General features: G+C 42.5%; 1 protein-coding gene across 1 annotated transcript in view; it reads left to right on the top strand.

The window, feature by feature from the left end:
* The window catches only part of STK32A (serine/threonine kinase 32A), a 116,376-nt gene that overhangs the window by 64,512 nt on the left and 31,929 nt on the right, over window positions 1–19,935 (top strand). Inside the window, exons 6-7 of the mRNA XM_081826886.1 lie at window positions 8,846–8,883; window positions 16,509–16,598. Of these exons, the coding sequence (XP_081683012.1) occupies window positions 8,846–8,883; window positions 16,509–16,598 (128 nt within the window). The remainder of the gene's footprint in view (window positions 1–8,845; window positions 8,884–16,508; window positions 16,599–19,935) is intronic.

Raw genomic sequence — 19,935 nt, 5'->3', positions numbered from 1 at the left:
TATATATATACCACATCTTCTTTACCCATTCATCTGTCGATGGACATCTTGGCTCTTTCCACAGTTTGGCTACTGTGGACATTGCTGCTATAAACATCGGGGTGCACGTACCCCTTCAGAAGGGTATTTCTAATCTTTTACTAGGGAAGCAAAAGTTTTTCTGAAGGCCCTTACAGTAGAATCCCCCTTAGGTCTCGTTGGCTGTTCTGGCTCATCCCCATGGTAAAGAAGGCTGTGATAAGGGAAACCAGATTCTCATGACCGATGTATGCCAATCATCCCTCACCCTGGGACTGGGTGTGCTGCTGCCAAACTGGGGTTCTATTTCTAAGAACGCTGGACGAATTTCATGATCTCCTATAGGTAGGCAGTATGGCCGCGTAGAAAAGAGAGGCTGGTACCGGATGACCTGGGACTGAATTCCAGCCAGGTCGTGTGTGACCCTGGCAAGAGAGGATATTTTCAGTTCTGGAGCTGAAATGGAACAAATTGCTTTTTACCTCAAATTGAATACTCCTGTCCTCTATTTGATTATAAAAAAAACAAACAAAAACCCTCTCATGACAGTTAATCTGTTATGACCAATAGATGAACACCTTCTAGTCTCTCTTACTTTGTAGACTCTTTACCTTCCTCTAACTAGTACATTTCTATCCCTAAAATCTCTTCGGATTGAGGGAAAGATCCAGGAGATCCGAGTTCAGGCCAATCTCCATGGCTAGGGGATTTACCTCAGGTCCCTAATGCTGTGTCTTTGCTTCCCTGGTTACAGAACAGGTAAATGTGACCTAGGTTTCTAGCTGTGTGAATCCAAATTAAAGGAAATAATGGCAGTGAATGAGCACTGACTAATGCTAAAGAGCAAGGCAGGAAGCCTTGTCATTAAACATTCCGCCTCCGAAGATTACAAGTTGGCTGAAAATCTCAAGTGAGTGGGATGGTGGTATATAACCATGCTTCTCAGTGGGAGTATCTGTACTGTTGGGTCTGTATCATCAGGATAAGCATGATTTCACCTTCCCAGAACAACAGATTTACTCCACGGTAAGACACGTGGAACTTTACTTTTACATTAAAAGAGACATGGCTGTATTATAGAGCAGGGTGGAAAATATACATGATTTTCAACTATAAAAAAAAATTAAACTTGCTGCAGCCTAATGTGAGCCACATCCCAGACCCCCAAGTATGTGAGGACATTCTTCTTTCTCCTTAGGAGAACTAAAATATAAACAATTGAGATATAAACTAAGATCTCACCTCACAATCTCTGGTCGTACCCCAGCTCGAGCAGTTGCTTATCATGTAATCTTGGACAAGTAATTTAAACTCTCTGAGCTCCTCTTTCTTTACCTGCAAAAATGGGTGTAATACCTAAGTTAGGGAGCTGTTGTGAGCAATAAAAGATACGTTGTCTATCAAGTAGCTGCTGTAGCATGGACAATAAATGGAAGCTGCTGAAACCATTCTGTTATTCAGGGATAGTACAGCTGTTGGGCCATTTTGTTTTGTTTTTTTTTTATCAACTCTCCTCAAACCCCTCTTCCTGTGCCTGTATCAGGAATTGCTGATCGATCTTGGCACTCTTTTCTCTTGGACGTGAAGGCCCTCCTTTTCAACATGGCAGACACGACTAACTAAAGAATTGGCCCCACGCTTGGAACCTACTTGCCAAAAATAACCAAGTGAGCAATAGTGGAAAGACCATGACATTTAAATTCCATCTCTGCCATTTATGAGCTATGAGACTGCAGGCAAGTCAGTGCCCTTAAGTCTCCTTTTTTTTTAATTTATTTTATTTATTTATTATTTATCTATTTATTTAGGCAAATGTGGATAGTACTGTTTTCCTTTGGCATCTAAATGATAAATCAATGAAGGGAGGTGACTTTTAGGGAGCCTCTGTGAGAAGCCTTGGGTGGCTCACAGAGGGTCAGGACTCAAAGCGTTCTGAAAGGTCAGCTGAGCAGGTGAGTATTCCCCTGCTGCACCACCCACCACTCGCTGGAGTGCTGTCAAATGCTTATCCAGCCTCAGTGACAACATCCACGTCACATTTTAAGATTTTGTGATAGTTCACGCCAACTTTGGAAGTGTCTATTAAGAAGTCCTTTCTCAGATCCTGACTTAAGAGCTTATTTGTAACTCCCTCAAGTGCTCTCTACTGAAGAATTGTCCTCTTTTTTCACCAAAGGGTCATTAACATCTGGTTCCTACCACCCTTCCCCTTTACCAAAGAAACCTAGCTTGGTTGGGTGAATCTCTTCAAAGTTGCTTGGGTTGTGGGGATCGGAGGAGAGCGAGATGCTGAGATGGGGGTCTAATGCTCTAGCTTGTGTTTTGCTGAGGGAACATACAAGCTAAATTATTACGGCCAATGGAGGGGAAATGCAGAAGCCATGGGAGAAGACATCTGAGAGAAGAAAGGCATGGGGAGTGTGCTGGTGTCTTCAGTGATACTTGGGGAAAAGAAACACAAATTCAAAAAGGGATACTGCGTAACATTTTCATCATGGGAGGATGGTAAAATCACTGCCCTCATCACCCGATTAATATATAATGGCATTGGACCTGTGTAGTGGGATGACAAATGAAAAGCAGTGCTATCCATGAAAAGCCCTTACACCCAAAATGAATATGCAAACAGTATATGTTTATATAATGTTTTATAAATACTAGTATTTATATATAGCATTTATAAATAATACTTATAAATACTATATATGGAATATGTATTATACATTATATTATTACAGAATATATTTATAACTCATATCCCCCTGAACAAACTGTGGGAAATGCTGCAGTTGAACAACAACAACAAAAATAAGCAGGCAGAAAGCTGCTAAAAGAGTAAATCTTAAAAATTCTCACCAGAGTAAAACACAAAAGACAAAAAAACCTACCGTAGCTATGTTTGGTGATGGATACTAACTAGACTTATTGTAGTGATCATTTCACTATGTTCTATACCTGAAACTAATACAATGTTGTATGTCAATTACCTCTCAATTTTAAAAAATGAAATTTAAATTAAAAAAAAAAACAGAATCAGCCAGTTAGTAAAAAAGAGATGGAGGCTGGGGCGCCTGGGTGGCTCAGTCGTTAAGCGTCTGCCTTCAGCTCAGGTCATGATCTCAGGGTCCTGGGATCGAGCCCCACATCGGGCTCCCTGCTCCGCAGGAGGCCTGCTTCTCCCTTTCCCACTCCCCCTGCTTGTGTTCCCTCTCTCGCTGTGTCTCTCTCTGTCAAATAAATAAATAAAATCTTAAAAAAAAAAAAAAAAAGAGATGGAGGCTGTACGTGGTCCATAATGTAACTCTGGCACTCTTCACTACCGCCCCCTGTTCCAAACCATGCATTTCTTCTTACAATTACCCCTTACACCCTGCCATCCTCACCTCACTTGTTTTTCTTTACATCTGTTTATGTGACCAATAGCCTTTGTGTGACATCTTAAATAATATATTATAGAATCGTATGTATATTTTTTCCCTCTCAAGAACATGGAGAGGACCCAGTTTAAGAGTACATTATGTAACTAAGAATTCAACCCAAACTGTAGACCTGTCAGAAAGCTACAGACACTGAATGGCTTGATTGTGGTTTGGATACACTGATTTTCTTGTTCCCTGTTCTCACAATACCCCATATCGGATTGCAGGGTGAACAACTTGATTCCAGGGTAGGTACAGTGAAGGGATGTAATTAGCCTATTAAGTTCTGCTAATGACTTGTAAAGTCATTCAAGTGAGAAGAGCAGATATATCAGTTCCGCCTTGGACCCTGCCACAGGGAGCATTGTATTTCTCCGGTGCTATTTATAGTTGCCACAGTAGGGCCTCAGCTGATTCAGCCTTTTCTGTTTCAGCAAATCAAGACGGAATTAAGAATTTCTACAGAATGTGTGTCCCTAGAACTGCAACTTATAAAATGTAATAAAATATAAATATAAAATATATATAATATTTAAAATCACAGTACTAAATGAAGTAACTTAAGTAGAGAGTAGTTGTATATACGACTGAGCTCTGGGGAATCGCAGCATTTAGAGGTTGAAACAAGAAGATACCAGCAGACAAGACTGAGGAGGAATCTCTGTGGCAGGCGAAAAGAAGGAGAAAGGGGTTTTTTTGCAAGCCGCAAGAATAAAGTATGTCAGAAGGGAAGGAATGATCAGCCCCCAGAGAAGTTAAGCATGATAAAAAACAGTGCAGCCAATGGATGTGGCAAACTGGAGGTCATCAATGTACCTGACAGCGGCAATTTCAGGAAGTAGAGGGGAATGGAAGCCTGGTTAGAACAGCTGAGGAGGAGAATGGAGATGCTGTTTCTAATTTCTCACCTATTAACCACTCAATCCAGAGTTGTTATTGCAAAGGAAAATAGTAAAATGGGACGATAAGTGGAAGTCACTCGGCATCAAGGAAGGTATTTCCAAGAGACTCAATCATAACGTACTTCATACAAGAGAGACAGAAAGAGCAGGTGTAGGAGAAGGAAGGAACACCTAGCTGAGAGAAATCCATGAGAAGGTGAGAGCAGATGAGGTCCAGAGCCCCTGGAGAAGAGCTGACTGGGGTAGGTGCAGGGGCTTTTCATCTAGTATAACTGGAGGCAAGGCCATGAGTATGGATATAGAAAACAGGGAGGTTGGTAGACTTAGTGGTAGATGGTTCTCTTGTCTTCGTGAAGTAAGGAGGTTCAGTCGTCAACTGAGAGAAAGTGGGAGGGAACGTGGAAGAAACCTGAAGGCCGTGGGAAGGTGTGCAGTGCTCCTCTTGGAGAAGGCATCTCGCTATGGCTTGGCACTCGGGTGCTGGCTTGAGATGTGGGGCCATGAGTTTGAATGAGAAGTCAATATTACTATGACTGTTTCTAGGAAAATTCAGGAGCTTGGGTGTAGGTGAGAGGAATGGGGTTGTTGGGTTTAACCAATACTGGGGTTTTAATAGGTGAGAACAATTGAAGGGGGTAAGAGAATTAAAGATTTGTAAAGGAATGTTAACAACGGCTGGGGAAGGGAACTGAGGAAGTGAGAGTTGTGATGTATGAATGCGAAGTGACAGAATCAATATTTGGTGGCCTCAGGGTGCTGCCTGTGCCCGCTTGGGAAGTGGATTGGATGGAAGGTGAGGTTGGTCAGTGGGCGGGCTGTTGTAACAGCAAAGGGACAGTTAGGACATAGGAGTAAGGAAACAACTGGGGTCCACAGACGGAAAGATAACTGGAGGTAATTTGGGGAAGTGAGTGCTAAAGGATTCAATGAAACATCCACAAAGACATTGTCCTCATCAGGAATGATGAATAACAAGAGAGAGAGGGAACTCATTGATGACCTGCTGATGATACGGAAGTTGTAAGAGTCCTCCATGTATATCTTAACCAAAGAAGTTGGTCAAAAATGCTAAGTGTTGCGCTTTTCCAGTGCCTTTTCGTTCATAGATAAGCTTCTAAGAGGTTCATAGTTTAAAATCGGATTGACATCTTTGGCTGTGGACAATGCCTGGATGGTATTTCTGAAGATGACTATACATCAGAAGGTCCTAGAAGTCTCTGCTTGTTTTTGGACAGACACCTAGGCCCGGCCACAGAGAGTCTGACTGCCTCAGGACTGAACTAGGTCAGAGAACCCAGGTTGTTTACAGCCCTGCCAGGTGATTCTGAATGTAACCACGGAGTTAAACCATAGTATAGGTCACCGTAAATGAAAGAAACGGCTTCGAATAAGTTCTCTCATACTAAGTATTATTTGACCAGGCTAAAGAGATAAGGAAGTGCTGCTAAATTTCGAAACTAGAAAATATCAACTTGTTCTATCACGAATTTTAATATAGTACACAGGGTTTATTTTCATTCTTCTGGTATGTGAATAAACAATGTTAGCACACTGCAGTTTACCCCATAGTGACTTAGAAGATACCTCATCACATTTTGGGGAAGCTATGTACTCAGAATTTGTGTTGATACACTTTATTTTTATGTTAAAGTCCACTTTTTAAATGTTTGTCTTATATTTTCCTCTTATTCCTTCTCCGAATTTAGTAGTAAGCATGCCCCTTTACCACCGTAAACCTTTTGGCATAGTTCCTTATGAATTTTCTTACCCTCTCCATCCCAGAAAGAACTAGATCTCATTTATATTTCCTATATTCTAGCACAGTGGCTTATCAAAGTAGTAAGTATTCGATGAAGGAATGAATCTAAGACTGAAGTAAGAAGTATCACATGAGCTAATCTGTTACCTCTCTGATCTCTGTATTATTCTTTAAGCCTCAAGGTAGTTTCTGGGAAAGGTAGTGGATGTAACGAGATGTGGCTTCGATACTTAAGAAAAATGATGTTCTAGGATTTCATAGAAAGTTCGCGACGTGTCAAACCCACAGCAAGTCATTTTTCTCACCAAGCCCTCATAAATTCAGGCAAAGAAATCATTATACTAATCTTGCCATACCCAAGTGTCTTCCCTCCCGGCAGAGCTCCATGGGGCCTCCTTTTTGCTGATGCTCACTGGGGCCGGTCTGGAAGAAGGAGCAAGAGCCTAATACCCGGTTTCCATCAAGCTTTGAATTGCACAGTATTTGATGGCACACCATTACTGCTCTGGTATATCCCATTAGGATTAACCTTCTTGAATGCACTAGAAATTCTCCTGGTATCATTTAGTCATTCATTTACTGCCTACCAAGCACTGTGTGCCTATGTAATGGAATATGACATTAACCTAGAAACCACCCCTGACATCAGGAGTTTACGATCCAGTTGGGAAAACATAGATACAAGCATGATAAATGTTCTGCTGGAAGAAGTATACCATGCAGAGTACAGAGGAGGGGGAAATGACTCAGAACTGGAAATTCAGAGAAGGCTTCCTGCAGGAAGTGGCATTGGAGCTTTGAGTCGAGGGATGAATTTGCTTTTTCTGAGCCCGTGGTGAGAGAGCTCTGATTCAGGCAAAGCAAAAGCAGAAGGTGGGGGACGCAGGGAGCATGTGGGGGACCCCAGGTGTTTGTGTGTGGCTGGAGCACAGGAGCCAGATGATGAAAGGGACTTTATTTCATATGAGTGAGTTTGGACTGCCTAATTCTGGAAACAATGGAATCCATCAAAGAATTTCGGGAGGAGTTTGCCATACGGAGAGAGAGTTCAGCCATAGAAACAGGCAGTTTGAAACCCCCCGACACTCTCTTTTAGCCAGTTGTACCCTGCACCAGGGAAAAATGTGCCACACATACAGATGTTCACTTATGAAGCCAGAATTCATGTTAGGAACCTCACAAGCAAAATAAGAAAATATTCAAAGTTCATGAGACTGTCCATGCACCTGCACGTTGGTGTGGCATGTACTTCGTGCTGCTTGTAGGTAAGGGGCTTGTTATTCGTTAATATTTTCAAGAAAAGGGGATCCTGACATGCTTGGTCTGTCAAAGACTAAGGTCACCTTATTCTGGTGACATAAAAGCCACTTGACTAGGCTGAAAATGCGTCCCCAAAACCTATTGCAGAATTTTATCTTTAATGGCTTTTGTGAATTTAGGCTGAAGGACTTCAATGGTGCATTAGGGAAGGGCAGTAAAACCCTGGGAACGCCAGAGCAAGGGCCCTTAAAAACGACAATGCTGTTCTCTGCTTGAGGAGAGCTGCTCACACTAATACTCGTGTCATGAGGACTCTGAAAATGCTGCAGGCCACTCCTCTAAGTATTTACCATCAAACTACCCCCTTCACCGGAAGAAGGTGAGTTTTGTTCTCTCCTATGGATTTAAGGATCTCACTAGTGTCTGCAAGACGAGCCCCACTCCTTTAACTACCCCAGCAATAATATTTATTAACTAGAGGCATTCGAGCTTCATCCTTAAAAAGATTCTAATTTCTTCAAGTTTAAAATATAACCATATTATGTATCATTTTTCCCTTGTTTTGTAGAGTCTTGAAGTTCAGTCCAGTGACACAGATAAAAATGATAACGAGTACTACTACCTTATGGCAATTTAATTGCCCCTGTGACCCTAGGAGCTATACTTACATGTTTACAGGTCATATGCTACTTAAGAATTTAAGGATGTGAGCTTTCGAAGGGGAAAAAATGAAACAAGACGAAACCAGAGAGGGAGACAAACCATAAGAGACTCTTAATCTCAGGAAACAAACTGAGGGTTGCTGGAGTGGAGGGGGGTGGGAGGGATGGGGTGGCTGGGTGATGGACATTGGGGAGGGTATGTGTTGTGGTGAGCGCTGGGTGTTGGGTAAGACTGATGAATCACAGACCTGTACCCCTGAAAAAAATAATACATTACATGTTAATTAAAAAAAAAAAAAAAAGAACGTGAGCTTTCGAATGAGAGAGACTCAAGCTCAAAGCCCAGTTCTTCCTTTTACTAACTCTGTGACTTGAGTTAAGTTGCTTAACCTCTTTAAGCCCCTGTTTTCTTTTTTTTTTTTTAAAGATTTTTTATTTAATTATCTGACAGAGAGAGACGCAGTGAGAGAGGGAACACAAGCAGGGGGAGTGGGAGAGGGAGAAGCAGGCTTCCCGCTGAGCAGGAAGCCCGATGTGGGGCTCGATCCCAGGACCCTGGGATCATGACCTGAGCTGAAGGCAGACGCTTAACGACTGAGCCACCCAGGCGCCCTAAGCCCCTGTTTTCTGATCTAGAATTTGGGGGTCTTCATGGTAACCGAGTTAGAGATTCACCATGGTAACTGGATGAGACTGTGAATGATGACAGGCTAGCTCATTGTTCCAACCCTACTTGGAACTCTTGTGTATTTTCACTTTTACCCTTTAGTTCTGGTTTGTTTGTTTGATTATGAGGAACTTTCTCTTTTCCTTTTACTTCCCTAGGGATATGAAACCTGACAATATTTTGCTTGATGAACATGGTAAGTAAATGATTTGTTTGCAATCAACATGACTTGCACATAGAAAAATCAGAGGGGGAGATGAACCATGAGAGACTATGGACTCTGAGAAACAAACTGAGGGTTCTAGAGGGAAGGGGGTGGGGGGATGGGTTAACCTGGTGATGGGTATTAAAGAGGGCACATACTGAATGGAGTACTGGGTGTTATACGCAAACAGTGAATCATGGAACACTACATCAAAAACTAATGGTGTAATGTATGGTGATTAAAATAACATAATAAAAAAAAAGAAAGAAAAACATTTAGTACTAGCAACTGGTTGATTGCTACAGCAAAAGTAATTGGTATAAATGTCATACATTTGCATTAACTGCAATCACATATAAAAATGGAGATTTAAAATAAAATTTAAAATAATAAAAGAGTAAAAAAAACCTGAAAAAAAGAATTAAAGTTAAATAAATCAAAATAGATGTATATGGAAAAAATAGGAGGAAGAATGAAAATAAAGGAAAATAAATAAAAATAAATTTCTACATTTAAAAAAAAAAAAAGAAAAAGCATGTCGGACAAAAACGATTACCCCAGCAAAGGAGGATTACACACGGAAAAGGCCCTGCTTGATTCAGTTGAGGTCTATGCACAAACTTGATTTGATGTGTAGGAGGGACAAGATGGGTGAACTTCATTATTCTAGCAGTGGCAAGGTACCCTGGGGTACCCTTAAATAACATTATATTTAAATAATGAAAAAGTCACTCCCTTTTCAACTTTGTTAACACTTCTACTGATTTCTTTCAAGAAAACCATCACAGTTTTTTTGGTGCTAATTTGCCTTAATATCTTTCTAAAAATCATCTCTCTTTTTTAATAAAGCAGAAAAGGCCTCAAGCTCAGAGCATGTGGCAGGCAAGAGTATCTACCAAATGATTAGTGACACCATTTTGTCCTCATTGCATCTACTTTTATGCTTTTCTTCTTATGAGGGAAAATTGGTTTCACATTTGCAGAAGATATACCAAGTTTTCAGTTCGAAGATTTTTCAGTTTAAGAAAACTCATCAATTTAAAGAAAAAGAGAAAGTGGACAACAGTGTATGAGGCATCTAGATGGGAAAGTGATACGGGGATTTGGCAGTAACCATGAAGGTGATCAGTGAAAGCTGGAAACCCAAGAAACACAGATTAAGGACATCCTGAGAGCAAGCTTTCACCAATAATGATTAATATGTATCGTTTCTTCCCACTGTTCTTTTTAATGTATGTTTGGGTATACTGGTCCATCAGGGCAGACCCGTAGGACACACATCCTGCAGGTTATAAATGTTACAGTGGCACTAAGATCTTTCTGATGTGCCCAGGAAGCTGTTGGGTGAGGGAGTCCTAAGTGTGCAAGGCTCCTTATTCATTTGACTTTTACAAAAGGAATTTGCAGTGGGTCTGCAACTCCAAGTACCATCCATTGCTCATTACTTATTTACCTCGCTGCATTTTCAACCTGATTTGCCAGACCTCACCTGTGCTCAGAGGGCTAAGAAACACTTTTGTGTATGACCTCTAATTTTGAAGCTCAGGGTCATTATTTATTTATGGACTGTCTACAAAGATTATTTCCACTTTCTTCCAGTGCCTAATTTCTTCCTTCCCTTTACTGCTTCTGACATTCGGGAGCAGATTCTCGGACTCTCCAAAATGTGAGCAAGAGTGAGCCTTGGCGTGAAGGTGACATTCATGAGAACACTGGCTGTCCATGCCTTAGAGAGGAGGCAGGAGCCTCTCTGACCCTGGTGCAGCTAAACTCTGTGGGGCCTCACAGTTGTGGGGAGGGCCTCCCCACCCCCGTAGAGGCCGCCTCTGCACAATTCAGAAAAAGGTTCTCTGTCTCCCCACCCTGGCCTTATGAAGGTGCGTGGCTGGTCAGGCAAAACACAATCTGGGGTTCTGTCCCCACCTACTCCCTTTTCTGGTTGCCTTTGTGTACAATATATTGCTCTACCACTTGTTGAGGCCCCGAATGGAGACATTTGGACCCTGTTGACCACAACCTTTTCAAGATTTACCTTCCATTCAGAGAACAACATTTTCATCTTGGCCCTCAAACATGGCTTCATCTTATTTCCACCATAAGGCCATCCGATCCTCTCTCATTCAGTTTCTTTCCCCTTCTTATTTTCTGGTCACCTTGGTGATTGTAGATTAGGAGAATGGTCCAGAAATAACTTAATCTTCAAGTTTACCTGCCCTTAGAAACCACCCTCGTGAAAGAATAATTGTGTAATATTATAGTTAAAAGCATGGATTCTGGAGCCCAATTGCCTGAGTGGAAGACCCAGTTCACCCCCTCACCAATCACTAGCTCTGAGAGTTTCCACAGACTGTCTAAACTTTCTCTGAGTCTCAGTTTTTTGACGAACCAAAGGAGTAATTAATTCTTAGAGTCACTGTAAAAATGAACTAGCATACTGTTTATAAAGTGCTGATTGCAGTGTCTGCCACAAGGAAATCACTCAGAAGATAAATATTAGTATAATTCCATGAGGTATGACTTTCTCCCCTAAAGAAGCAAGCTAAGGCTTCCACATCTTGTTTTATGTGGCTCTGTCTATAGCAGGTGGTCAGTGAAAGCTGGGCCCTTACCTGTCTTTCTACAGAATTATTTCGGTTCCAGAAGGGATATGCCAAAGCTTCTGTGTGTCTACTTGTTAGCTCTTATGTTTATGCAGTTTTGTTTGGCACTAATTCTCAGGCAGCTACGCCTTCAGTGGTCTGTTCTGCTTTTCCATCCTGGGCGCAGGGGGCTAAGCCCAGTTTGGGGGGCATTTTACTCTTGCTAAGGCTGGGGCTCTGTTGTTCAGGGCGTATGAGCAGCCATCCCGGTTGGCCGGAGGGATCGTCCCAGTCTACACCTGTTACCTGGTGGACTATTTACAATGACGCTTTCACTATTAAGGTTTTGGGTTTCAACAATGAATTAATAGGACTTTTTTGTATTATTTTCTCATCCTGAACTCGAGAATCACCACAGTTAATAAGAGAAACATTGTTTTGGAAAGGAACAGATCTGTGAAGGGGATAGAAGCAAACAAACAAGAGAGCTATTCTCTAAACATTGTCCTGGGGATCCCCTTGTGAAGAACAAAAATTTTTAAGGTTATTTACTCTCTGTTTATGCAGGTTCTGAGAAACTAAGGCTTTCTGGCATTGCTCAGGGACTGTAATTAACCACTCTTAAATGAATACATCCCTGATACCCCCCAGCCCTGAGCACATTCTGTAGAGTTACTCCTGTGAGAATCAGCTGCCTCACAAATCAATGGGTGCATTTTCGAGTGTCTGCTGGCGTGATTTTCCATGTCTCCAGTTAGAAACCCTCATTTGTCCTCTCCATCCACATTTATAGTGTTTCTCCCCTGATGGGCCATCACACGCACCTTTTGTATGGGGATTTTAGCAACCGTGAAGGATAATTGCCTATCTCTGACATGCCTCCTACGCCTGTTCCCCCAAGTGAGCTGTGTATCACACCACGTTGCTTACATTCTAATTCAGCGCCATCCGGCAACAGGCAGAAACTTGGTTTTATTCTTACTGATTCATATTCATTCATATTCATCAGAAAAGACTGATACTTAAAGGAGCTGAAGCCCTTTGTAAAATGGAGAATCTTTCCACCGTGTCAATGAACATTCAGAATGGGAGTGAAAAAATGTTTTTAATTTAGAGCATACCTGTTACTGTTCTCCTCAAACGTCTCATGCACTAGCTCAGAACCCAGGCTGACATTAGATCTCAGATGGCTCATCATCAATCGTCCTGATAAATATTTTCATATCCTACCAACTTAAGTACCACATCCAATTCTATCAATTCCATAGTGTCTAAGTTTTTGTGGTTGTCTTAAATTATTCAGGAAATAAATGCTGCATCCAGAGGAACAATAATGTCTGCCTGGCATATCTGAGGAAATGACAATTATGACATCATCTATAATTTAGTTTCCTTAATATCATCCCTAGTTCCAGGGAACGGAGAAAGGCAAATACTCGGTCTGGGGGTTAGGAGGAAGCACTAAGCATGCTATCTGAACAGCTTCTTCCTTGCCGGGTCCCAACACAGGACTAAAGATCTAGTGGGAAGCATCTTTTTTAAGAAAAAAAAATTACCTAGGGGCGCCTAGGTGGTGCAGTCGGTTAAGCGTCTGACTCTTGGTTTCAGCTCAGGTCGTGATCTCAGGGTCATAGGATCCAGCCCCATGTTGGGCTCCGTGCTCAGCATGGAGTCTGCTTAAGACTCTCCCTGTGCCCTCTTTCTTTCTCTCGCTCTCTCTCCCTCTCTAAAAATAAATAAATCTTTAAAAAAAATCGATCTGTCCCTAAATACCTATATCTATATATCTATCTATAGGCATCGGTAGATACATAGATAATAAATATATGAAGAGCGAGAAAGAGAGAGAATAGCAGTACCCTATTCCCAATAACCATATTCACTAAGTCTCAGCTAGTGCCTAAGGATATGCATTTTTTTTTTAAGATTTTGTTTATTTGACAGGGAGAGACACAGCGAGAGGGGGAACACAAGTAGGGGGGAGTGGGAGAGGGAGAAACAGGCTCTCCACTGAGTAGGGAGCCCGATGCGGGACTCAGTCCCAGGACCCTGGGATCATGACCTGAGCAGACGCTTAACGACTGAGGCACCCAGGTGACCCAGGATATGCATTTTTAACAAGAATCCCAGAGATGTGGCACCCAGACTCTCAACATTTTGGGGTAGTGGGAATGTTTGAAAGCTGGGGGCAACCCCTGCTGACTGGTTATGGCGGCCAGGAGTGCTGTGGTGGTCAAGATCCTCAGGCAGAAACAGACAGAGTGAGAAAAAGGTAGAAGTAATGACAATAATGATAGTTGAATTAAATGACTCAGTGCTATCAATTCAAATTTTTAGTGTGCTTCTGTGTCTCAAGGTACAGAGGTGAAAAGAAAAGGCAAAAATGCTTTTCTAGGGTACCAGATCAGGGACTTTCTGAGCCTTGTATCCGAAAAACTCCACACTGAGGCAGTGGTTCTAACTGGGGATGGTTTTGCTCTACATCCTGTCTCCATGGGGGACATCTGGCAGTGTCTAGAGACATTTTCATGGTCAGGATTCCAGCCAGGAGTGAGCAGTGCTATTGGCCTCTAGTGGGTGGAGGCAGCAGATCCTGGCCTTCAGACAATTTCTCCCCATCCATACTGTGCCCCCTGGCGGGAGACAAACTCTAAGCCAACCGGGAAGGAAGGGATTGTTTCAGTTTATCCATCTCTTTGGATAAAGCACAAAAAGTTTGGGGAAATTCGTAACTCAGTAAAGGAGTCCTGCACCAAATTCTCAATTCTAATCCCAGCTCTGCTACTTCTGAGCCCTGTGAAATTAACCACAAACAACTTTTCTATTAAATAGGGACTATTTCACTAGGCTAAACTGTTGGAAAATGGCAGTTCATCAAATACATGTAAACACTACTGAAAGATAAAATTCAGCATTCTATCAACAAATTCAGAAGATATATGATGAGTACTTACTGGGTTGGGATCTTCTACCAAGCCGGTCTTATTTTAAGAGTGGTCTCAAACTTTATTGGGTGTCAGAATCACCTGGGAGGCTTGTTTAAGTACAAGGGTCCCACCCTCAGTTTCTAATTCAATAGGCTGGGGGTAGTGCTCAGGAATTTGCATTTCTAACAGGTTCCCAGGTGGTGCTGGTGCTGCTGGTCCACGGACCACACTTTCAGCACCACGGGGCTCGAAAACATCCTCTACCTTTTATTTCTACAAGAGCATGGATAATCTCAGGATTGAGTTGGCTCCGGACATCCGCTCAGACTAAAGTAGAGGGTCCCATGCCTGCCTGCTCATCTGCATCACCTGTGGAGTTTCTGGTTGTTTCTAACAAGGATGCCTGACTCTCCTATGGTCCCAGTGCTAGCCGAGTCTCAGCAGAGTCAAGTCCAGGCATGTGTGTTCGGCAAAATGGCACTGGGGTTTCTGATCATGAGAAAGAGCAACAGTTGAACACTTTCTTCCTTCCAAATGCTAAGTTCTTCCACGGTATTATTTTATTTGATCTTCCCAATAAACTCATAAGAAAATTCCTGTTGCCATCCCAACTGTACAGAGGTGTCACCTTTAAAGGTAACACAGTGAGTTAGTGGTCAAACTTGGACTTGAAGCCAGGCAGTCTGACTCCAGAGAACAAGCTCTTCTTAACTACAGTGTCTCCAGGCTGACCTAATTTGTAACAGTGAGCCACTTGAGCATGTCTCAGGGGGAGAAAGAAAGAAAAAACGGAGACAACCTATACTGTGATAGAAGAGTTACCAGAATTATCTGTTGGTACCATTCGGGCAAGAATATCTTCACTTTCACCCCGACGAGTGCTACTCTTACTTTATTAAAATGTCATCACATCAGTGACACAAAACACTTTTTTGCACAAAACAAAACCCCAGCAATAAAGGCAGTGAGGTTTGTCTTCAGCAGCACGCTGGATGCTGTCAGGGAGCAGACTGAGCGGTTTGGCAGTGAGGAGTGTGGGCTGGGAGACACGGAAGAAGGATCAGATGACATCCCCTCCAATAGCAGCCGCATCTCATCAGAACCACAGAGCAGGGAAATGGAAATGCCAACCCTTCAAGGGCCTCTGCAAGCGTATGAATTTTGTGCCAACAGCTAACAAATCGGGCTGTCTGCCTGAGCAGCTGCTACTGCCCTCTTCCTCCTTCCGGCTGGAAATGCGGGGACCCTAACACTTTGCGGGGGCTGCTCCGTGAGGAGCGGAGGTATGAGACCCACACTCTATGTTATGAGTGTCAGAGCCGAGAGAGACCCTAGAGATGAGCTAGTCCACCCGTTTCTTTTTCTTTCTTTCTTTTTTTCTTCTTTTTTTACAAAAAGAAACTTGGGTTCAACATAGAAAAGGGACAGAAAGGCTATGATATATTAGGGGCAGAGCTCAGGGCAGAACTTGGGTCTCTTGGCTCGCTACCCGGGGCTCATCTTACAGCCTCTGTATAAATAAAACTTGACTTTTTTGCCCCTGCCTTCCCCTAATACATTATTTGTTGGGGGTGGGTAGAGGACAACCTCAACTATCAGACAAAAAAATACTCATGATATGTCAGAGAACCAAGGAGGAAAAAGGACTCTTGCTTGGCAAAGAAATAAATACATGTATCCACATTTGTGTCAGCTTTAGAGTAGCGATATTTATCTCTGAAAAAAAAATAAATCCCCTAAGAGACACTTGGAAAAACGATTGAAAATTTGATACGTAGAATGCCTTTCGGCTGCCTCCCTCTTGATGCTCACAGGTGTCACCAAGTTAAAATGTTGCCAACAAAAAAATCGTAAGGGGACTTTCTAGAGTGGGAGCTCTTAACCAGGCAGCTTAAAAGTTTCTGAGATTGGACCGCAGGTTTGCCAACAGATACTCCGCTGGTTGATGACCATGCTGGTCATGAAGGCAGAATAACTGTGCTGCGACTTGCACACTTGCACCCGGCTCACGAGAATTGACAGACTAAGCTTCCAGAGGCTGTTAGAAGCATGGCTGTGCCGCGGAGTCGGATGGGGCTTACCGTTCTGTGTGCTGCTTTTGTCTCTGCAGGGCACGTGCACATCACAGACTTCAACGTCGCCGCGATGCTGCCCAGGGAGACGCGGCTCACCACGGCGGCGGGCACCAAGCCTTACATGGGTATGGGCTCCGTGAGCGGCGGTGCTAAGCACAAGCCTTGGCCATTTTGTCCCCGTAGACCTTTATTCCGGGTCCAGTCATCTGGAGACACTTGCAGCTAGGAATGCCAAGTTCCCCTGTGACTTTACCTGGGGAGCGTCTGAGTTCACGGGTCTGAGGTGAGCCTCAGGAGGCTCCATTTAGCAAGCGCCCAATCTGATCTTGATTCAGGTCAAAGCACGCTTTGAAACACTGTTTAACGAGTTATTCGGGACAGCTTCTACCCACTTCCTGACAAAGAATAGTGGTTGATTGAATAAATATCTGCGAATTGCCTCTGGGGGCGTGGCACGGTATCCACAGCAGGTGATCCTGTAAGTGAGCAAAATACACAAGGTCTCCGGCTCACGGAGCTTACCTTCTAGTGAGAGAAGTTTTTAAAAATAGAATCAGGGGCACCTGGGTGGCTCAGTCAGTTGGTTTCGGCTCAGGGCATGATCTCGGGGTCATGAGATCAAGCCCAGCATCGAGCTCTGTGCTCAGCAGTGGAGTCTGCTTGGTCTCTCCCTCTCTGCCCCTCCCACTCACAAGCTCTCTCTCTCTTTCCTAAATAAATAAATACATAAATAAAAAAATAAATAAATAAATAAATAAATAAAATCTTAAAAATAAAAAATAGAATCAAATAGAAGTACAGTAATAAGTTGGATGGTGATAAGTGACATAAGAACTACTATACCCATCATTTACATAACCCCACATTACACACATAGGACTGTCAAGTTCACACAGCGCCTCCCAGATGTCATTTTACTTTTAGTTTTAGCACCATGACAAACCCATGAGTTCTCCTTTTTAAAGACGGGGAACTGGATTTTGCCTGAAGATTCAAAATACACCCCGAGGGTGACTAAAAGGATAGGGTTAGGTACCAAAACTGTCAATAAGGTCTTGCATTTAATTATGTTAACACTCACAAATTACTACAAATTCTTAAGTGCTCTTGTTGGAGCATCTCTGTGTAGACGCCATTGTGGCAGAACTAGCCTTGTCTCCCACCCATCCCCAGAAATGTAAAGAGACAACTGCTATCCTTTCCCCAAAGGGATTCAGGAAGAGGGGCTTTTCCGCTCTCCCCACCTAGGACAGGTGAGTCAGATCTCAAGAGAATGGGATCTGGAAAGTCTGTGGGTAACTGTGAGGTGAGTGACTTGGATTTCCATGCTTGGTCCATGTCTGGTTCCTCACCGTATATGCTGACTGGTCCTGGTACCCACAGAGCCCGATCTGTCCATGGAGTTAAGTCTTCCTGGGGACCATAACGTTAGGAGACAGACAGCAGTGTTTGAGCGTGTGTCTGGATTAGCCAGAGGGTGGGATCCAGCTTGTGAGGGACCCTGCCAGTAGCCTGGAAGGAGGGCGGTTCCTATTGGCGTGGCTTACTAGAAACACCACCAATTCCAATAGAGCTCAACTATATCAGGATCTTGGAGGTGCCCCCCAAGCACAGGGTGCTTGAAAAGCTCTTCTGTTAATTCTGCCATGCAGCCAGGGTTGAGAAACTGCTATAGACGAGGAGGAGTGACGTCAGCTATTAGAAGCAACTAAAGAGAGATCACCCCAGGGCATTTGTGTTAGGATCCCTCTGCCTCCACTCTCCCTCTTCCATGCCCTAAAACAAATGGTACTTTCTAGGAAAAGGGAGAAGGGATATGACAGCCAGGTTGGCAATCTTCACACCAAGGGGGCTGAATCTAGCCCTGTGGTATGAGAGAGCTCTGGATCAGACTTGAGATTAGTCTTTAAATTCACAGGACTGAATTTTAAAGTTTCTGAAGTAGATGTTTTAATGGGCAAAAAGGATTAAAATGTTTTAAGCAAGAGACTATGAACTATCATTAAGGGAGCCCCCTACCCAAAACAAATGGGAAGCTAGACACTGCATAGTTGTTGCAGATGATGGAAGAAAAAAACCTATTTCTGCTTCTACCCTAATTAACTGAGATGCTTAAAGCAGATAATTCACTGGTTAAGCCAGTGGAATTAGGGGGTGGAGTGAATTGTACTGACTAAATATGGTCAGAGTCATTTATGAGCAAAATATTTGACCTTGAAATCAAGGGTAAGAGCAAAGCCACTTTTAATATGTCATTCCCTTCCTCATATAACTAGAGAGAGGAAAAGAAAACCCCTACATACAGGGCCACCTCACTTCCCAAGAGAAGAAATCCTCTGGGAAAAAAAATAAGTGTTATTTTAGATGATATTTGAACAACTACTAATTTCCCGGCTTCCTATTACCAGTGTGGGGAATAAATCTCCTTTGTCACTTCTAAAATAACAGACACATATAATTCAGCCTATTTTCTGCCTAAAACTCACAGTTCTCAGATGATAAAAGGGAATATCTGAGCCCGCTGGTCTGATGAATATATTCTGCAGGTTTCCTGGGTTTCCATATTAAGGGCTATTTTCTTGGAGCCAAATCAGAATGTGCATCTGGGTTTTCTAGGCCTGGTTTCCATGGTGAGAGGAGTAAAAGGAGGCTACCCTTCTTTTCTCTCCCCAGTGATTTTAAATACAATATCCGTATAATTTAATTCTCCTCATATATGGCATTTTGGGCCCTTTCACAACACGGAGCTAGGAAATTGGAGTGCATTCAAGGTTCTCTCTGCTTTTCCAACTTCACCCTTATAATTAACAATTACCAATATTTATTGAAAGCTTTCTATGGGCCAGACACTGTGTTAAATGTTTAGCATTCATTTATTCATTTATTTTTTTCTCAGCGACTCTATGAAGCAGACTGTAATTACCACCATTTTACAATGAGAAGATAAGAAGCTAAGTGATTTGCCCAAGATCACATGGCTAATAATTGAAAAAGCTTAGATTTAAAGTAAGCTCTGACTACAGAAAGTCAAGCTTCTTCCCGAAAGAGAGTTAAAGGAGAAATTTATTAGAAATTATTTGTGGTCCGTAAAAGGTTGTAAATCCATTTAGGTAAGCCAAACTGTTAGAAATGTTTCTTGTTTCAGTATAAATGAGTATCTGTCATCCCTTAACTCGGAATCCAAAGGTTGCCTTTGCCTTTGATTTTTTGGTAAGAGTCTTTCTAAGAGGTGTCCTAGGTAGAAATCTGCTGCTTCTTTTTTTAAAAATTATGATCCAAATTTGGTAATATCTAGGTAACAGACATTCACCAGCACCCATGCCCATTTTTTAGCACTCCTGTGGGATACGAATTAGCAGTTACAGAAAGAAAAAAATATTCTTTTTTTTTTTTAAAGATTTTATTTATTTACTTGAGAGAGAGAGAGAGAAACAGCATGAGAGGGGATAGGGTCAGAAGGAG

The sequence above is a fragment of the Leptonychotes weddellii genome, chromosome 7 (genome assembly GCF_054177405.1).
Source record: "Leptonychotes weddellii isolate Sample4059 chromosome 7, ASM5417740v2, whole genome shotgun sequence".
In the NCBI taxonomy this organism is placed as follows: domain Eukaryota; kingdom Metazoa; phylum Chordata; class Mammalia; order Carnivora; family Phocidae; genus Leptonychotes; species Leptonychotes weddellii.
Note: the sequence above shows the minus strand (reverse complement) of the source record. Positions and strands in the feature narration are given on the sequence as shown.